The sequence below is a fragment of the Lepisosteus oculatus genome, chromosome 9 (genome assembly GCF_040954835.1).
Source record: "Lepisosteus oculatus isolate fLepOcu1 chromosome 9, fLepOcu1.hap2, whole genome shotgun sequence".
NCBI lineage: Eukaryota > Metazoa > Chordata > Actinopteri > Semionotiformes > Lepisosteidae > Lepisosteus > Lepisosteus oculatus.
In genome coordinates this window covers 7,786,046-7,806,730 of record NC_090704.1, presented here as the reverse complement: position 1 = coordinate 7,806,730, position 20,685 = coordinate 7,786,046, and the positions used below count along the sequence as shown (strand labels likewise).

Genomic DNA, 20,685 nt, shown 5'->3' with positions numbered 1-20,685 from the left:
GAGACTAAGCTGGTGCAGCATTCAGTCTGAACCTCGCCTTCATCCGCAGCGGACTCGCTTGGCACGCAAGCACTGGACGTAAAATCATCGTTTTGGGGGGAAAAAAGACAGTCATGACCGAAACGACTAAAACGCACGTTATCCTGCTATCCTGCGGTAGTTTCAATCCTATCACCAAAGGACACATCCATATGTTCGGTAGGCATTATTTTCTCTTTAATATTGCAGAAGGTGGGTTGCTGTCCTGACGTTGGCTAAGATCCACGTATGTGGGGAGGATACTGTTCCATAATGGTCCGGTGTAGACAGAAAGACGTTTAAGAACAGAAAAACTGAGTCCAAATGAAAAATGTCAACAATAAACACACGATCCGTAAGATATAGGCAAACCACGTAATCGTCGTTTGCACTTAATTTGAGACCTTGCTTTTAATCGCTGTCCAAACCTGGTGGTGCTGAAAACGTTTAAGCGGTAATTAGAAGCGGGCAATGGCTGAAGTCGCTGGACTCAACCTTTTCTTTTGTAGTGAGCAACTAACAGAATTTCGCCCTTTTCCCCGTTTGTAGTAATTACATGAGTGTGATATTGTTGTAACTTCTCACTTTATCAAAATCACGCCAAATGGCAGTATGATTTGGAATGAGCACGGTGTAAGCAGTGGTGAAGGGAATGAGTGTTTCAGAGCAATTTTACGTTGTGGCTTGTTGGAGAAAATATTAACACTGTATGCAGTAACAGGGGATTCTACATGATCTTTCTTAGTCTTTTAGACAAAAGCTTAAAGACATGCATCTAATTAACGATTTGGGAGATAATAGGATGGCAAAACGCCATGTACTGAACATTTCAGCGTTCCGCAGTGGAGTAAAGTATCAAAAGGTAACATTTGACTACACGTCGTAACACTCCACATATAACTAGAAAATACTGCATTCAGTAACAACTCGTAATGCGTCACTTTAAGTGAAAAGGACTCTACGCCGATTGTTTACATCTGTAATGAGATCGTCGCCAGTTCTGCGCTTAAACAATTACGATGAGTTAGCAGAAATTATTATCGGAAACAAACAAAAATCTGGAGAAAACAAAGACCCGTCCCACACTTATAGCAGAGATCTACATTTCTTTATACATATACTCAAGCAGGCAGACATAATATATCATGGGTCGCGGCATTGCTTCATTATATGTTTAAGAACTAAATCAATATTGTTTTCATAGGAGATGGTCAATTTGAGTCAGGGATTTAATGAGTGGCCGCTTTACATTTTGAAATTTTAAAAAACCATGTTCAAAGGTTTTTAAATGGTAGTGAGAACGACCGTCCAATACTAATCGATTTGATTATTTGGTAATCTCTTACGTAGTGTCATGCTGACAGAAAGGCATACTTTCAATGGAAGAATCCTACTTTGTGTTAGTATTTGATGTGAAAAAAAAAGTCAGTGCTATTTAGGACTGCATTTCACGTGATAAAATCGAATGCCTGGGAATTGAACAGGATTTCTCTTATTCTCCCGGGAAGACGGATGAATTATGTCTAGCTGGCTGTTAAGATTTAATTTCGAGGTCGTTGTCATTCAGGCATTATTGATCGTAAATCTGAAAAGCCTAACGTGAGAGACAATCTTATTTACGTGACTGGAGGTTTGTATTATTTGGTTTACTGGAAAAAAATGAGAATAGTGTAGGAAAAATGATTGTTGATCTACACAAGGAAGATAGAACATGAACTAAATCTATTTTTTTGGGATATACTGTACAGTACGCATCTCCTAAGAGATACACGCCTATGCTGCTATCAGTTTCGAAGTTACTGCGAGATGCAGTTTAACGCTGAGCGTTGGAATACTCTATATCGCACTTCACCATAAAAAAGGAGCGCAAGTTTTTCGATCTCCTAGCAAAACCTGAATTGGCATTATTTACATTAATATATTCCAAAGCGGTTTGTGTAGTTAAATTTGCACACTTTTCACTTTCAAGAATTCATTTAACAATCTTAGGACAAATTATATAAGATTCGGTTAAAACGTGTAATGCAGTCCAGTGGTGTGGCTCAACGCATTAGTATCGGTTTATTTCAGTGTCTCATCTATACTATTGCAATTTTGTTTTAAGTGATTGATTTGCAGCAAACTAACTTAATAGAGCACCGTTTTCCCAAGCAACGTAGAACGAATTGCATTTTTTTGAGCAAATCAGAAAAACTGCATCCTCATCCACGCTTTTATTACTGACAGGTTTATAAGAACACATTCCAAATCCAAACCTTCCTATTTCCGTTCATTTATTTTCTTAATTTAAGGATAATTTCCATTAAACGCATTGTCTAACCTACCTTTGGCTCTGCGGTGTGGCTTATATGCTTCCCATGTTACGAACTTGAGATAGAATGATGAAACCTTGATCGGTTTCAAAGGTTTATTTTTTAACCGTGGTTAACTCAAGCCACATCCTGTAAATGCTCACAGAGAATTCTGTCTTGTGCGATGTCGACTTTCGTCTCCTTTCATTTTTTGTCCCGGTGAGCTTGTCTATATCGGAAAGTCTTTAAAGGAATGGCAGCAATGGTTTTGTTTTGGAACCAACAACTAACCTGAAAGCGTTTTTCTAAAAAGGTGTGTTCTGGAGAGACGTAAATAATCCCAGTGCCTTTTCTGTGACGTTCGTTGAATTTAACCTATTGGATTCTCTCTGCTACGAACAATTGTTCCCGAAAACGTTAATGCTCACAGGAAAGGGAAACCGAAATTTCAAGATGAATGTTGTGTCACGCCAATAATAAGTCATCAGCACCTTTCTCTATAGATTTACTGTTTTAAAATGTATTTTTTAGATTTTTAATTTAACATCAAATATCAGTTGAAGTATTTAACCATAAATTACCCTTAGAATGCTTGTCATGTATACAATCGTCATAAATATACGGTTGCAGCTACAGCACAGGTCACAATAGGCCTAGAAGTACTTAATTTGCACGCAAATGATTACAATTAATACATTAATGTAACTTAATATCTTTAAATTCTATTACAGTTTTTTTAAATAAATCTTGATGTTTTTCCACAAGAGCTTGTAAATGCAATGACACGACTAAATCATTTCTGTCATTCAGTTATTGTAGCGATTTGCTTGTTTACTGATCAGACTCAAGAGTCAACCGTCCGTCTCTTGGGTGCCCGTGTGCGCATGGCCGGGCAGTGCGACATCTAATGCTTTGTCTATGTCATGAAGACTCCATTTTAAATGCCTAGGTTAGAACATCTTTTCTGATTACACACTCTTGCTTGTGTCTCTATTACTGATAAAGTTGGTATATTCAAAGGTTGAAATGTTTTTCTTAGCATTCGTTACATTCGTGCATGTTAACGTCATTTTAAACTTAAACAGCTCGTCTGCCTGGACTGATCTTATGTATTCCATGAAGAGATGTCAAATTTTTAATCACAAACTTTTGGGTTTGCTGCATAGCACTGAATATAATTAGAGCACTGCAGTGCTTTGAGTGCTCACTTGATTGCAGTCTTACGACTTTGATGTAACCACCAGACCATATCCCTGCTGTGTTTTCAGTCCCCTGAGGGCATTCAGACTATGGTAGGGGAAAAAAAAACAGCATTGGATGGATAGGTTATGGTTAGTAAAGGAAGCCAAGAGCATTTCATATCTTAAATGCAAGTAAAATGTGACTACATGCATGGTGTATTTTCCAGTTAGTTTTTCCCTGCAGTATAAACCAAAATCTCCTGCAGAGATATCAAAGGTTTGTCTCACACATTAGATGGGGGGCAGTGGAGGCACTATCTTTGTAATGAGCGTTTAATATCTGATTTGTCACAAGGAAAGATAGGGAGAGCAGGAGTCAATATCTTTTTCAATCACGCGGCCAACGCTTAGTTCAAGATACAGACCCTTGGACTGCTGCTGCTCATATTTTACCAGTCTGTTCTCAGCAGAGCTTAGACACTATTTCTTTAAACCTTTTTTTCTTGCCCGTATGTCTCTAATGAGCTTTTAGCTAATCAAATAGAAACATTCCCTTTCTTTTCTATATGGTGTGAGGTGTTAGTTATCCTTTTTATTATGCACCCCATTTATCTGTAACATTTTTCAGCACAATTCTTCCGCAACGACCTACTGTAGAAACAAAAGGTATAACTGTTTTTTAAATTACTTTTAAGCTATGCAGAATATACTATATGTGCTTCGTACACTATATGCTCAGAGAATATCTGAAGTGCAAACAAATAGACTTAAAGTTCCCATTTGTATAACCTAGCTCTGCAGGCCCTGCCCAGCCAGAGACCACTGCTGTATAATGAATCGAGGGTTCCTCAGCTGACCTAACCCTTCCTGCACTTTAGACGCCCATTTAAAGTCCCATTCAAATGGCCATGTTTCTTTCAACATTTTAATATATGTAAGTAAGTCCTGTAAGTGTGACAAGGTTAATTGATTATTAAAACAGAAACCACTCCCATTGTGAATTAGACTTTCATAAGACCCGAATCAACAGATTTTTTGGAACTCTCAGGCATTTAAATATGTGCCTCAGCCACCACATTGAAAACATTAATAAGTATTTTAATTTTTTGGTGGGATTTTCATTTCTCAGTTCTCGGTTTTTCTTTTTTCTTTGATGCAGAAAGCATCAGTAAAATAAATAAATACATGAAGTATCAAAAGCGTTTTCTACCCAAATGATACAAAAGTCTTTTACATAACTCCCAATAAAGCATTTACAGCTTCAGTATTCATTCACTGTGTCACATTTGGATTAATCTGTTTTCAACAGTATATTTTATGTGTACTGAAACCAAATCCCAAGAGATGTGAATGGCTTTAACTCACTTTGATTGTGTCTGTAGCATTGTTGTTTCAGCTACAGGATAGGACAGTTTCTCAGCAATAAGGACTTTGAAAGAAAGATATAGGGAGGGCAAGATACATAAAGATATATAGTAAAATGAATCAGTTGATGCATTCCAAAAGTATTGGGACAGCAAAGTCAAATCTTTTATTTTTTGATTTCCAATCAATTTGTATTTGTGATCTTGACATAGATATAATTGATAAGTACAGTACAAAAGCAATTAATTTTGGGGGTAATTCCATGCATATGTTTGGTCATATTAAAACAGAAACCTACTGTACTTTGTGTTCAAGTTTCATGTAACCATAAGCACTGAGTATAAATATTTGGACACAATCATATCCTTTTAATGCAATAACTGCATGAAATCTGTAACCCGTTAAGCCAACAAAACTCTTTGTGTAATAATCTGAGATGCTTTGCTTCTTTGATACTTTGAATTCTTACCTATTCTTCGGCTATTCTGCCTGCCATTGTTTCTACAGCACGTGAAATGCATGCTCAGCTGGATTTAAATCCAGACACTGACTTTGCTAGTTCAAGATTTCCTACTTTTTTTCTTCTGACAAACTTCTTAATTACATTGGCAATGTGCTTTGTGTCATTGTCATGCTGTGTGGTGAAGCTCTACCCAGTAAGTAGGAAAATATTTCTCTCTTACATAAGAGATTTTACATAATTTTTTTTGTAAATTTTAGAATTCCTTCTGTGTCTGCCATTATTTACATCATAAATAAAGACGAGAGAGCGAGTCTCAGAGGCAGAACTAAAGCTTATAATATAATAAAATGCATTTAAAGTATTACCATTCTACAAAGGAAACATGGGAAAATGGAAAATCTAACTTTAGGTTTTATACTCTTGATGATCAACACTTTTATATCATCTTACTTTAACCTGATTTTAAAATAAGGTAATAACTTTGGAACTGTTTGGAAATTTAATTGTGGGAACTTGAATTAGGCCTGAACATGTCTGTTTCACTCAGGAACAGTCAGTGAAAAATTGGATTTCTGAGCAATGATGGGCACTGCTGTTCTACTTCATCTTCATTTCTGCTCTACAAAATGGAATCTTTTGACTTATTTTATTCTGATGACTGATTATTCATTTCAGAGAAAGTGGGGAGAGGCAGTGGCAGAGTCAGAGGAAGGGGAGAGAAAAAAACACATGAAAATGAACTATTTATAAGGCAGATGAGAAAATTATTACTAGTAACTTATTCTTAGGGAACTGAAAATGCTACAGAGCAACAGGTTTTCATTGAGAAAGGAAAATCGCTGTGATACTATGATATCTCCTAAACAAAAAGGGGTTTAAACCCCTAAATCTGTTTTTCTTGGGAATGTCAGGAGGAAGATCTTATTCATGAACTTAAAGACTAAATAACATACTGAACTAGTTTCAAATTAAAAGATTAAACGTTTATTTTTTTGCAATAAATAATTATTTTCGAGATTAAAGGTTAAACCTACTTCTACATTCTCATTCTCACGTTCAGTCTTAAAAAAATCCTTAATATGTTTGAATACCTCCTCATACTCCTCTATTTCTAATTTTTTAATATATTTTTTTATTGAAAACCTCATATAGATTTTTTTTCTCTTCAGATTTGTGGGAAATCTGTCTCTGCTGTTGGCACAATCCCTCTTGACCTTTGCAGGGAGGATTTGTCATCACAATCACAGATCTCAAAATGCTCCAAGAGTTAAAAAAAACACATTATACATTTTTCTGTCAGTTGTCTTCTAGTTCTTTTGATCAATACAAAACTGGCAGTGAGATCAACTGTAAATCCATATAATTAGCAATATCTATTTCAGAAAAGCCATTAGAGCTTTTGAATTAATATGTCACTGGAGATACTTTAAAGAGCTCCTACCTTACCAACAGCTCTTCATGTCTGCCCATCATGTGTCTTCACTTTAACAACCAGTAAGGAAGCAACTACACAATCACAGCAAACCACCTTATAGCTCACATCCAGCAGCCATATCACCCTGCAACTCACAACTGGCAGCCCACTGAAGCTAAGCAGGTGTGAGCCTGATCAGTACCTGGATGGGAGACCTCCTGGGAAAAACTAAGGTTGCTGCTGGAAGAGGTGTTAGTGGGGCCAGCAGGGGGCGTGCACCCTGCAGTCTGTGTGGGTCCTAATGACCCACTATAGCGACGGGGACACTATACTGTAAAAAGGCACCATGCTTCGGATGAGATGTAAAACTGAGGTCCTGACTCTCAGTGGTCATTAAAAATGCCAGGCCCTCTCTCGAGAAGAGTAGGGGTATAACCCTGGTGTCCTGGCCAAATTTCTCATTGGCCTTTACCAATCATGGCCTCTATATCTCCTCCCCAGTGAGGAGCGTTCTGGCGCACTCTGGTTGCCATTGCATCAACCAGGTGGGGCTGCACACTGGTGGAGGGGAGTCCCCATTCCCTGCAAAGCACTTTGTGTGAATGGAGTGTCCAGAAAAGCATATTTATAAGGAATTATTATTATTATTATTATTATTATTATTACATGGAGAGTGGTAAAAATCAAATGGCCTCTCAGTCTCTTCTCTAGTCCTCATCAGTTTTTGTTTAAAAAATATGAAGGCTTTTTTCACAGAAACAAGCCTTCACAGAAACTATCCTGTCATGAATTTATTTTGGCAGCTAAAGGTGAAAGATTGAGAGAGAAGGGGAATATGAGATCACCTAGAGGTTCAGTGATAAGGAGAATAGCCCAACTCATGACTGTCCATACTGCATCTTGATGCACTGCTGTTTACCCAGCCAGCATTTATCACGCCTCTGGGCCGTGAGGAGTGGGGGTGTTTACTGCAAGCTGAAGATGCAGTGCTCATCACCTTTAAACCAGACTAGTGTGTGCTGTTGTTGGACAGCCTCAGGGCATACTAATGATGGCAGACAGTGAATTCTTGGGATGGAAAATACAAGGTTGCAGACCTAACCTGTTGTTTTGTCCGGGACTTTTCCTGTCAGTACACGGAGAGGTCTCATGCCAGCATCTGCTTTTCCAGCCTCCTCACACGGCTTCCAAGTGATGATGCCTTTCTCTTCTTTTTTTACGTTTGGAACCTCTGCTGTACTGAAATGGTAATGTTGCTTTTCGTGCCCCTGAGGTGTGACTGCTATGCAAGGTTAATGATTCTCTATTTTACTCAGGGGTTTAACATTAAAAATTACAGAAAGAGTGCTTTGTGCAAAATTTCTCTTTAAAGAGGCAATTTCTCCTTCTATTTCATATTATTTGCCAAGATGATGACCTCGTTCTATTTAGTCTATTATGGCCTATGGGTTGTTTTTTTTAATGCATCAAGAAACACTCTTGCAATGCTTTTCACACAAGTCACATTTTTTTGTTCTGAAAATAAAAGGCTGGCTGAGTTTTTTAGAGGTTTCATAAAATCGATACATTTCATTGTTATGAGTAGGGTAGTAATATCAAGGAAAACAAAAAGGTATTTTTGAACATTATGTCAAACCAAGATCCAACAGCATTGATTGGAGCTTATAAACAAAGCATTTTAGACCATTGAGCATTGATGCAAAATGACACTTCTACTTCAATCACAAATCAAGGACATAAATATTACTTTTATGTTAACAGTGTGCGTTTTGTCCCATCGTGTCCTTCAGAAACAAACAGCAGTTAACCTGCTACATCAGCAGACAAAGAAAGTAGAACAAGATACAAATCAGATACTCTCTGTTGTGTGTAAGCATGTGCAGGAAAAAAGAAAAAAGCACCATGGAAGCTGTTTCTAGAGAAAATAATGCAAAGCAAACCACACAACCACACAAGAGATTTCAGGGGCTAGTGTAGTCACCAGTAGGGTTAACTAGAAATAAAGAAGTGGATGAGATTCTCTGTAAAATATATTGTATGGAATTACACTACCCAAGTGTGAATAGAGAGTAAAGGCTTTGATAACAGCATATACTCTATTTAATAATAACATTCTGTTACGATTACTCTTACAATAAAATGCATATACTGTACATAGTGCTATTAATCCCAATGGATCCCAAAGTGATTTACTTATAGGAGGGATCCCACTTCATTCACTGCTGAAGTAACTTGTGGCAGACACTGTGTGCCCACCGTTTCACTACACAGCAGTTCTGGAGGAGGAGTGAGAAACTGTTTCACCCACCGAAGGAAGAGGTGAATTTAGGGTGGTCACTGCGGGATCAGCACCCTACATTTACAAGCAGTGCTGTGGTATTTTTCATGACCAGGTAGTAAGGGCCCAATTTTTATATCTCATCTGAGGAAATGGCATTTCCTAAAGCACCGTGTCTCGAATCACCCTACTGAGGCACTGGTTTTGGAAATTGGTCAGGAGAGAAGAGTGCCACATATTGGTCTATCAAGACACTTGCAGCTGCAACAAGAGGTGTGTCATCCCAATACATACTATAGGTACTGAGATCTGACAAAATCAGGCTACAAGGTGTTAGGGAGCAGCAATGGGAACATCTTATCTATATTTAACTTACAAGAAGTTATGATTGAGGGATTTGGGTTAGATTTGAGAAATCTGTCAGTTCCTCTTAAAAATCACTACTTTTGTTTGACATTAAGTCTTAGTTCTAACATTTGTATATTGTATATCTCACTGCCCTTCATTTGTACTTTGTCAAAAGCAGAGAGAAAATGAAAGATTAGCCAGGGTTTAGGAAAGGTCTATAACCTTCTTTAACTTGAAGAAAGAAGCCAGAAAATAAGGACTAGAAAGGCTCAAAGCAAAGGATTCCGAACACTGCAAATGGTGAATAATAGAGCTTTTTCCTATGTATAACAGCTGCTAGCAATTTCATCTCTTATAGTTCTCACTTAGAAAAGGCTTGTCCTTGAATCTACAGAACCTCTTGCATACTCTCCAACGGAAGCTGAAAAAGATTTACTGCTAGGCTCTTACGTACCTGCATGTGCCTCCCCTCAGCATCACCACAGTTAGACAAAAGAAGGGCGTCTTAGCAAGGAATCATGTGACTCACCATAAGACAAAACAGAAACAATTTAGAGAAGGAACGAGAAATAGGTTTATTCCATGCTGAAAAGAGAAGAAAGAAAACAACATTGTGGCTGTGGAGCCTTCTTGGTTTACATATGTTTTGTGCTATTCTCTATAAATCATTCATTTTTAATAAGTGACTGTTAGTTTACCAAGGACAACGACCTCCAAGTTTTGCATGTTTTGTGTTTGCAATACTGGCGAGATAAGTTTGGCTTGACCCGTTTGGTTAATGGGTAGCCTCCTGGCCACAGGAACGAGGAGCCTCGAACCCCATTCAGATGGAGAGAATCAAGGGGTAGCTGTAAGCTGGAGATGGGATAGAATAGGAATGCTTGAGACAAATGCAAAATGTGTTCAATATATAGCTAATTTTTAATGATTGTGATTAGGTAGAGCTGTGTGGGATTGACCTGTCGTTGTTATCTCCCCCGAACTCCAGTTAATAACATCCATGTCATGCTCAGTAGGAAAACCAGTGTAAAGTGAAATTGAAATAAGCATCAGTACAGGAATTGAAAAAAAAAAGAGAAGTTCTGGCTAAATTGATGCCACATGTGGTTGACCTTTCAGTATGCTGTACAAAGGGAAGAAAGAGTCTGAATTTTCTCACAGATGTTACTGCACCGCTCTAAGAAAAGATAATTTCCTGATAATAATAGAGCATTCATAAGACTGGTTTTAGCCCTGTTTATTAGTCACTGATGGCTTGTTTCTCCTATTTTCTCCTGTTTTCTGAAGGATTGTAGGGGATTTTCACAAGTATTTGTTTTTTTCCAAAGTGATAGGTAGTTTCCAGACAAGAAGGTCATAACAAGGCTTTTTATGGTCTGAAAAAAGGAGGGGATTATAATACATTAGTTCTTTGAATCTGAAAAGATACTTGTGTGTTGTGGTTTCTGCCATTTTTTTTCAGAATAATTTTAGTTCTTAAGCAGTCTCCAATGATTCATCTGATTTCATACCTGGCCTGCAGATTTATTACATTGAGAGCTGAAACTGCTCGTAAACAGTCTGTCTCAGCACATAATACCTTTATCTTCTCCAGTTCTGTGTCAGGCAGGTTTCTCTTTCTCTCTCTCTGAAGACAAACTGATCAGGAGCTGCAATCAAAAGCTACAGATAATTGAAGTAATATTTATGTTTGCCTTTATTGAATCTTACTCTTTATGTATATATATATTCAAATCTCCTCAAAAACAAATGGTGTTAAATGCAATATTCCCTATACGTGAAAATCTTGTTTTCTATCGTGATTCTATGTTTTAATTTAAATAAATATGAAACACATAATCAAACAAAAAAACAGTTGTTCAAAGAAATCTGAAAAGGTTAGCAAATTATTCAAAATAAAGAGGCGTGAAATCTAATTAAAAAACATGTTCATGAAGGTTCGGCTACAATAGACCAAGAAAACAAAATATACATCATTCAAATACAATAAGAAAAATAGTAAGAAATAAAAATACCTAGTTACTGAGGCATTACCCTCAAAAGGGCTTTTATATGTGCATCAGGACATGCTTCATCCAACATGATTAAAGTTATATTTTTATTTCTGTCTTCCAGCTGTAAAAGTCATTTTCTTCCTATTCAAAGAATAGTCAGAAATCATTGAGTTTTATGGTTATGAATATTAATTAGTTCTTCATCCAATCAGAGCGCTACAGGATACAGAATGTCTTCATAGTCCACCTATCTGCACATACAAAGTCAAAGCTAGAACAGCAAAGTTAGTACTTGGGGAGCAAGGCAAAGGGAGAAGCCTTATGTTCTGTCTCCAGTAGCATTGTGATTGGACAGAGACCTTATTAAATACACCCATTGCCTTTAACACCGTAGCTTGGTAGCTTGTTCCATACTTCTGTTCTGTGTGAAGAAGTGACTAATTTTCTTGGTTTTTAGTGATTCTAGTGTGAGTCCAGTACTTTTTCAATGCATTTTAGAATTTTGAATGCTTGTATTAAGTCTCCTCATAGTTTTCTCTATTCAAGATTGAAAAGGCCCAGTTCTTTCAGCTTGTCAGTGAAGGACTTTTCCTTAACTCATGCAATGTACATTATTTGGTGGATCTACTCTGTACAGAAAAGCAATGTTTTTTTAGTATCTGGTGACCAACATTGTACACAATATTCTAATTGAAGGCTTACTAATACATTGTATACTTTTACCATAACCTCCCTTCATTTAAATACTGTGCTTTTAACTAGATATCTTAGCATTTGCATTATTTATTTCCCCACATTGTCCTGAAGATAGAAATGATCTGTCAATATAAATCATAATTAGCCTCTTCAAGCCCAGGGTTTACAATTTTGTATTTATACGTATGTATTTTTGATAACTGCATGTGACACTCTGCACTTGTCTGCATTAAATGTCATCAATTTCTGTGTTCAGCGAGTTTGGGATTTTATCTAAAGCTTTTATCTAAACATTTTGGGGTTTCATCTGTTGATTCTGCTCCTTTATGATACCAAAAGGAGTCACTGTTGTAATCTACAGCGAAATGAACTTTATTGAAGACTAGGAAATGCATGTGAAATGACGAAAAAAACTAGATACTAAGTATTACAAGAAGTAAGAAAAAATTGAGATCTAAATAAAGAGGTCACAGCACTAACTGGGGATTCTACCTATCCTGAATTAGCAACCCTGTAGGCACATTCAGGATCTGAAGGCCTGTTGTCATGTCTGTTGCTGTGACAAATTTGGCTTCAATTCTTATATGGTTCTTGTTTTTAGAGCTTCAGGTTGCCAAAATATTCCCGTAAAAGAGGTACAGTGCAAATATTTAATTAGTCTAACTATCACCATAAACGGCTGTGAGGCTTTTGACCTGTCATTGCATTTCTCTAGCTTAAACAACAATCATGATGAAACTACAAGTATTGTACCTAATCTCTTAAAAAAGGCTTCAATCATCGGTTGATAGAAAGCTTTTTAGTGTTACATCTGTTAAAAGTAGATAGCAGGTTTGTTGTCAATCTATATTAAAACAGAAAAAAGGTCCTTTATGAATTCTGCTGCATCCATAAAAAAAACTGTTGCTAGGTAACAGAGTCTAGAAATAACCTTCAGTAGATGCGGAATGTTGCGACTTAATCAATTGAATTTTAGGGTGAACTCTCACAGGTACTTTAATTACACAGAAAAAAAGAAGTAAGCACCCTGGATACATCATGTTTTATTGTATCATTTCTGAATTTGGAAGGCTTCAATTATAAGATCCTTGGCTGAACCTTTAACACCAGCTGAAAATAATAATTCAAATTTCCATCACTGATATATCAATGATGGCATTTAAGTGGTGACTCTGGCTGTTCTGTGTTGCAAAATGGTTAAATATCTGTTTCAACTGAGTCAGGAAAGATGCACTGAAATATATATTTAATGTCAAAAGTCCTATAGACATTTTTTTTTGCATTCAATGAATGCAGCAGAACACAAGCAAATGCATGTAATATTATTTACAAAAATGACAGACAGTATTTGATATATTTGTAAAAAAAATATAAAGCATCTTTTTAAAAAGAAATGTAAACCTTTTTATCAGTTTCTACTAATGAACAGCTTGTCAGATTATCACAAGTGCCACTATTACTGTATAATTAGTTTTCTGAAATGAATGTAGAGCAGATACATATTTCCAAAACAAAACAAGGGGCATGATATTAAGGTGGTCTTTATGTAAGAAGGTTGATTGACTGCTGAAAACTAGCATTTATTTAAAAAAAACATTAATAATGCATGGTTGAAATAATTTTAAAATGAAAGATTTATAAAAGCTTCATGAATAGCAAATTTATGCCCGGGTTATTTTTAATATAGTCTAGAAATACATGCATTTAATTATTTGATGTTTGTTCCGCATTTATGTATTTGAAATGATAATTGCACCACTAATCACTCTCTTCAATGAATGCTACTAGTCAGCTTTCATCTAGGTAGTGACAGCTTTGTTCATCGATTACTGTATCAAATGACAAACCCTGTTACAGCAGGATGTGTACTCATGATGGACGATAACATTTTTTTGTGAAAGCAACAGTCAATTGCTTTCACATTTCGTTGTGAAAGCAACAGTCAATTCATTTCTCTTCCTGCGCAACGTTCAACATCCTCATCCTACACGCCTCACGCTTCAGTCACTAAAAATGACATCTAGGGATCCGTGTTGCAGCTGAGAGATACAGGAAGAAGTATTCCGTTGCCATACTGTTAAATTCTGACCTCCCGACTTCCTTGGGGCATGACAAAGTTGTCCAAACCGCGAGTGATTGAACAAAAAGTTCTGTGTTGCATGGAGGCATTTAGATTTAAGCAAAATATATATTTTCTTTTCCTCTCTCTTTGACTTCCCGTAGGCCATAACATAAATGGATGAAGATCATAAATTCAATGGAACGTATTATATAATAAACCCACCTGCTGCATTCTGTCCTGCCTTTCTAGATTTTATAACAGATTGGGAAAAGAGTGGTGCCAGTTTAAGAGCTTGCTCTGTGTGGTAGTCAGGTGGCCCTAATGTATTTGACCCCAAGGGGAAGAAAGCTCTTAGCCATTATTTTTACAGTTAGAGAGCAGCTCAGCTGGAGTGATGCGCTTTCAGAGCAGCCATTCTGTGATTACAGCCTCCACCTGTCTCATTCAACAGGTTGGCACAGCAAAAGCTTTCATTCTGTCCAAATTCCCTTTACACAATTGGCAACAAGATGCGTGTGCCTGTCTGGAAACAACAGAGCTGGCTCCTTGTGAATTATAAGCCTTCAATGTCATCTGGATGCCTCGGATAGTGTTTCTTAGCAACAGCTGCTTTCTGACAATTGTTATTCTAGTGAAGTTCAGACAAATGCAGCACATTCCAAATGAAGCACATTTGACTCATAACATGGCTTTAATATTAGATGCATGTTTTCTTTCACTTTGGCAATGGAAAATAATTTTTGAGAGAGTTCAGTGAATGAAGAGTTACACTGTGGAAGTGGTACACTGCCTTTAATTAAGACTTTACAGGCCTGCATTTTAACCTCAAATTGCAGACAGCATTGCCCACTGGAGCTGAAATAGGAATCTGGTCTCAGTACTATAGCACTTGTAAAAATAAATTACTGAAACACAAAAATGATCAAACTAATCAATTCCAAATGTTTACCAATGGTAAATCTAGAATGTATCATTTACATACATATGAAAATGTATTAAAATATAATTGTGACCTATTACAGAAAATATTTCCCTTTTTAGTACACACGCTTTTTTAAAAGTTGGCTCTAGTTTCTCTCCTCTCTTCCTAATCTTCTGACATATGCACATCCAAGCATGAGCAATAACAAGGAATGCCATCTTTTTCTGATATAAAGGAAGCAACTGCAGCTTTTGTCAAATGCAGTTTTACAAAACTGGTAGGGTACGGCGGTAGACAGAAAGTCTATAGGTAAAATTACTCTTTAAGGAGAACAAAAATATGATTTTATGCTCCTTTAAAACGTGTGATGTATTTTCTGTCTTGTACTGCAGTCGACATTAAATAACAGAATAGACAAAGCATTACTTTAACCTCCCACTCACAAAGATGGACGCTATATAGACTTCTGAAATATGACCTCCCTATGTGGCTCACAAAAGACTCATCTCCCAGCTAGGCTGTGTACAGCCCTCTGATGATATTCACAAGCAGAGCTGACATTTGAAACAAGTCACAGATTCAGGTGACCATGACAAAACGTACTTGAAAAATTTCAGGGCATTCATCATGTTGACGCATTAGTGTGAATGAGCATATTGAGTGGTAATTGCTTCCTTGTGAAATGCGACAGGCTGCAGGAAGTTTGAGGAGCTTGTAGCAAGGCTGGTTATTAAAGTGCAGCTGACAGACGGCCTTCATAAGATGATAGATGTTCTCCCGGGTTGTAGCATCGTCAGGCAAGCACATATTAACTGCAAATCACAAACAAGAAGCTGACCAGACTAGCTTCTCAAGCTCTCTAATCTCAAATTCTTTTTATCCGTCATTCGTGATTGTGATATGTTCACTAAACTACAGATGTGCTTTGACCAGAATTTTAGATATTCATAGTTTTGATGAACAGCTGTCTAGATGTTTTCGGAGAAAGTCTGTTTTTTAGAAACACTCAGAGATGTTTTGAGGGTTGTCTGAATCCTGTTTATTATACCAGACAATTGAATTACAATACACTGCACATGAACACTGCGTATCTTAGTTTAACACACAATGTAATTACAGTACTAAAAACAATGTCATTCACCTTATCACATTGTTACAGGATCATTTAAGGTTTCTACGGATGATTTTGAGAATAAGACCCTTACTTGAGCTTTAACAAATCTTCCATTACAACTGATATACAGTATACAGTACATATACATAATGAATATATATACAGACATATATGCAATATATATACAGTATATTGGCTTTAAACCTATATATACAGTATATTGGTATCATCATTTTTGGATATTTGTGCTGACCTCTGTCGGACAGGGGCATTATTCAGGACTGTCCTGGAAGAGAGTTGAGAGACATTGACACTGTTCAATTTGCAAACACAATTTATTGAGACAATTATAACTCAGGAACAGGCTTGTACCCAATATTTTACACTTTGTAAAAGTGATGTGTAGTCACATTATTGGGATCAAATGCACTAGCTGTTGAAGAAAACAAGTAATTCCATAAATGCTAAAATTCTGAAGATGGTATTTTTGTCATGCGAGAAGGATACAAACAGCTGCTTAAACTGACCTTTAAATGATTCAGTGGCGCTCAACCTTTTGGCTTGGGAAAAAAAAGAGGAAATCAAACAGCAAATTTGGAACAGGAGGTTTATAAATATACTTTTTAGTCTGCGTTTGCTTCCTGCTGAACTCACAGCAGCCTTTTATTTGATTTAAAAGAAGTCTTTTTTTCCCATCTCTGTACATCAGCATTTCAGCCAGGACGGCAGCACAAAGCTTTCCATTATCTGCAGCACATTATAGTCTTTTAATCAATACAGCAAAACTGCCTGCTTCAGAAGTAGCGGGAGCCCAGTAAAGCAGCCCTGCTTGGCAGCGCCTTCACTCGCCGTGCGTTAGAGGCTGCTGACAGAATAAATCAGTCTTGTGTTTCTGCGACATGTCCTACACTGACAGGCTGAAAGAGCGAACCTTTTTATTCTTAAACCGAGGCTATGAGGGGACTGGGTGTAAGTTTTCAAAATCTTGTTTGTAATCTTATGTTCTTATAATGGTTAGTTAAGCCCAAGTATTGTGTTCTGATTAACTCATAGCTAGGTTATATAAAGCCCTTGGGAGTGTTTCCTTTGGTAAATGGGTATGAGGTGATTTCTGAACCAAAAAATGATCGACTCCGAGACGTTGGAGATGGTACAGAGCAAAATGAAGACCTTGCCAAACACAGGGATACCGGGCCTTTAGCGTATGTCAAGAAACATCTAATGGCTGAGCTCACCCTGAAATTGCAACATGGAGCTACCTTCCAGATTCACCACCTGTGAGGTGCCATGACAGTACCGCATTGAGACTGAGGGATCAACATGCACTGGGCCTTGGCAAGAAAGATGGGCTGATCGGATTTCGAATGTCACTTCTCTGGTGGGAAAGAGCAGGATCTGGTGAAAAGAGAAGGGAAAGATATTATTAAAGTGATACTCTTACCTAAATTGAATTACCTTTGTACATCCTTAGGCAGATGGGTATTTTACTGAAGCAATCCAAGTGAACTACCTTGCTCAGCAGTGCCCTAATTAGGAATTGAACTTATAACCTGCAGATACATGTCCAGAGTCCTAATTGCTACTCTACATTGCTGCTCACATAAAGGCTTGATAGTCTCAGCTCCACATATAAAATCAGCTTTTATATCTTTCAAGCCCATGCTAATCTCCTTACTTCAGCTGTGTCTGCAGACCCAATCTTTATTGAGCAGCAATGTTAAACCAACAGACAAAAAGGAAGGGACTCCACCCTTATTTAGAAACCAATCAATGCATTAGGCTCAATAATCAGTCTTCTAATGTTCAACATGGTAAGATTTGTATAGAAACTAAGTTCTTGTGTTGCACCACATTTTGAGAAGGCACTGTACAGTAGATTACATTAGTGGGAAAAATGAAATAAATTCACTTTAAATATGATATAAGCTTACACAATTAAAAATGTTTTATCATATGCAAAGTGTATGTGTTACAATCTTAACAGATTCACAAATCCATATTTAATGCAAATGTATTTATATTGTTGTTAAGCTACTTCTCACTACAAACCTGTATTGAACTACGAGTTTATTAAAATAAATGGATGTATTTACCTGTACTTTAAATGAACTTTTCAAAGGCATAAAATTTCCTATGAACAACAAAATTACAAAAACCGACAACAGTTTGCAGAAATGAATAGCTGATTCAAAGATAAAAGGCATTGAAAACTGTTGTGAAGATTGGGTAACATTTTACAATACAGGCACAAGGCTAGAAGATACTGTACTTACCCGCTGAGTAAGTATTGCACGTGTCATATTTAACACTAAATAAAATTATCTTGCTTTCTTGGTGACTCCTCAACTCTGAAATATTGTTGAAGACAACATTATTTTGTGTTAGTAGACTTTCAAAATCCTGTCCTGACACAATCCAGGAAATTCTGAAAAATAAAGTCAGAGGTGGTAGTTTGATATGCATGACTACAAAACAAATAACAGTGTGATCAAACAATTTATCCTTTGCTTGTCTAGTAGGTTGTTTTATTTTGTCTTCAACAGTAAGAAGGTAACTGTATCAAAGGGCTGTAATGATTCTAAGACACTGTTGATTTGCATTGGTGTGACACTTCCAAATCTGTAACAGATACACTTTGTATTTATTAAGATTGGAAAGAATTTTTATCTTTTAGAATTTTCTTCTATATGTAAAGGTTACGGATGAACAAGGTATTCTTTTTGAACACTTCTATTTATCTTTTTAACTGAAATGTATAATATACAAATTCTAACATTATTACTTAATTCTTTATTTCTGTAACAGTTATAAAATGGAACAAAATATAGTTACACAATGATTGTACAATTGAGTGTCAGAAGCTGTATAGGCTTGGATTCTTTTTAACAAACAAGCCGTGTTTTTTATTCAACAGGAAAGCAGACATGAAAAAAGCAGACATGAGATTCACACCAGGATTACAGAGTACACAGCAATGAAAGAAACAGAGAGATGGGGGAAAAGGGATTATAAATAATAATGCAGTCTTTGCACTTATTAATTAATGCATTCAGATTTTCAGTTCGTCATGGATCTCGGTGGTTTGTGCTTCTTATCTGTGATCAGGACAAAACGCCAGCAAGCTCAATTCTATGTATGCCTTCATGACCACAGTGAAGTATATCAGAATGGCATGGTTTATAATATTTGGTTCTGAGAAGACAAATCTGTCAAACAGAGTTCTGTTTGCACTTTAAAGCTTTGGTATTCACGAACTATGTGGGCAGGTGACTACAATGGAAATGTGCATACCAGTAACAGTGACCTTTCTTTGAGGTCTCCAATTTTCAACTCCAACACTGTTTTTTCTTTTCATTTAATTTCTGAAGGTGTTGTCATTACAATACCTAATTAGCCAGCACCAGCAGAATAAGAAATGAAATACTATCTGAAGCGTGTGAAGAATTTTGTATGGGACTGGCTCTGAAAAGTCTCATAAGTGGCATATTTATGTTTTTATGAGTATTTATGAAGCCTCACAACAAAAGCTACAATTTTTTTCAAGGTTCTGCTGAAGACTAGTCATGTTCTTCCTTCATACTGTCACATTCGGGTCTTCATATACTGCCATTCTATTTTTATCAGTTCACTTTTTTAGGTGGGTCATGGTATTTTGTCAAATTTTGGTGCTGTTTAATAATTAGTGTAAAGAAAGACTTACATAAAATATACCCATTATCAATAAGATCCCAAAAGTTAATATCTTCTCTAATTAATAATTTGTGTCTTGGGAATTTTTACCTAAAGCCTTGAGTAAAGTTGTTGTAACAACATCATTCTAATGCCGATAACACTTGAATTTTCTGAAATTCTGTCTTCTGAATTTCTGCGTACCCTTTTCATGGTTTAATGTGTATAAACCTGCATGATTTTTTCTATTACTGTATGTTGCCTCCATTATGAGAGGACAGTTCTATGTCTTTTGTGAAAAAAACTTTCATTTATTATTTAATACATTCAGTGAAGAGGTGATTCTGCAGTAAAAACTATTTATCCTATCCACTGTTGTTATTCCCTTTTGTAATGTAAGGCTTAAATGCAAAACTTTCCTTGCTCTGTCACATTTCCAGTCAAAAGAAAGGAACAGCGTGATTAACGCAGCTCTAAAAATACAGATGCAGCAGCATCTCTCCGTATCAAGGTCAGCGCAACTGTCACGTTCTCTCATCTTTCATAAAAAAGTCATTTACAGAAATATAAAAAAAAAATCACTGTATCCAATCATGTCTGTGGCATTCCCACACTGTTGTCCACTCTACCACAGGAAAACATGTAGCGAGATTCATTTTTTGTTCTGTTTATATCGAGAGGCCCTGCAGCAGTATTTTTCACTGCTGTATTCAAAACATTGTAAATTATATAAGAAAGAGAAACGGTAGGATGATTTTTTTATTATTATGTCACATAAAACACCAGAACAGTAGAGTAATGTCAGATATTTGAACATTTTAAAAAGGATTTTTTCAAACCAAGTTACCGTAGTACGTCAATATAACTGAT

General features: G+C 36.6%; 1 protein-coding gene across 1 annotated transcript in view; it reads left to right on the top strand.

Annotated features, from left to right (window-relative positions):
- The window catches only part of nmnat2 (nicotinamide nucleotide adenylyltransferase 2), a 64,398-nt gene continuing 43,713 nt past the window's right edge, over positions 1-20,685 (top strand). The window contains exon 1 of the mRNA XM_006634631.3: positions 1-198. Within this exon, the coding sequence (XP_006634694.1) occupies positions 114-198 (85 nt within the window). The 5' untranslated portion in view covers positions 1-113. The remainder of the gene's footprint in view (positions 199-20,685) is intronic.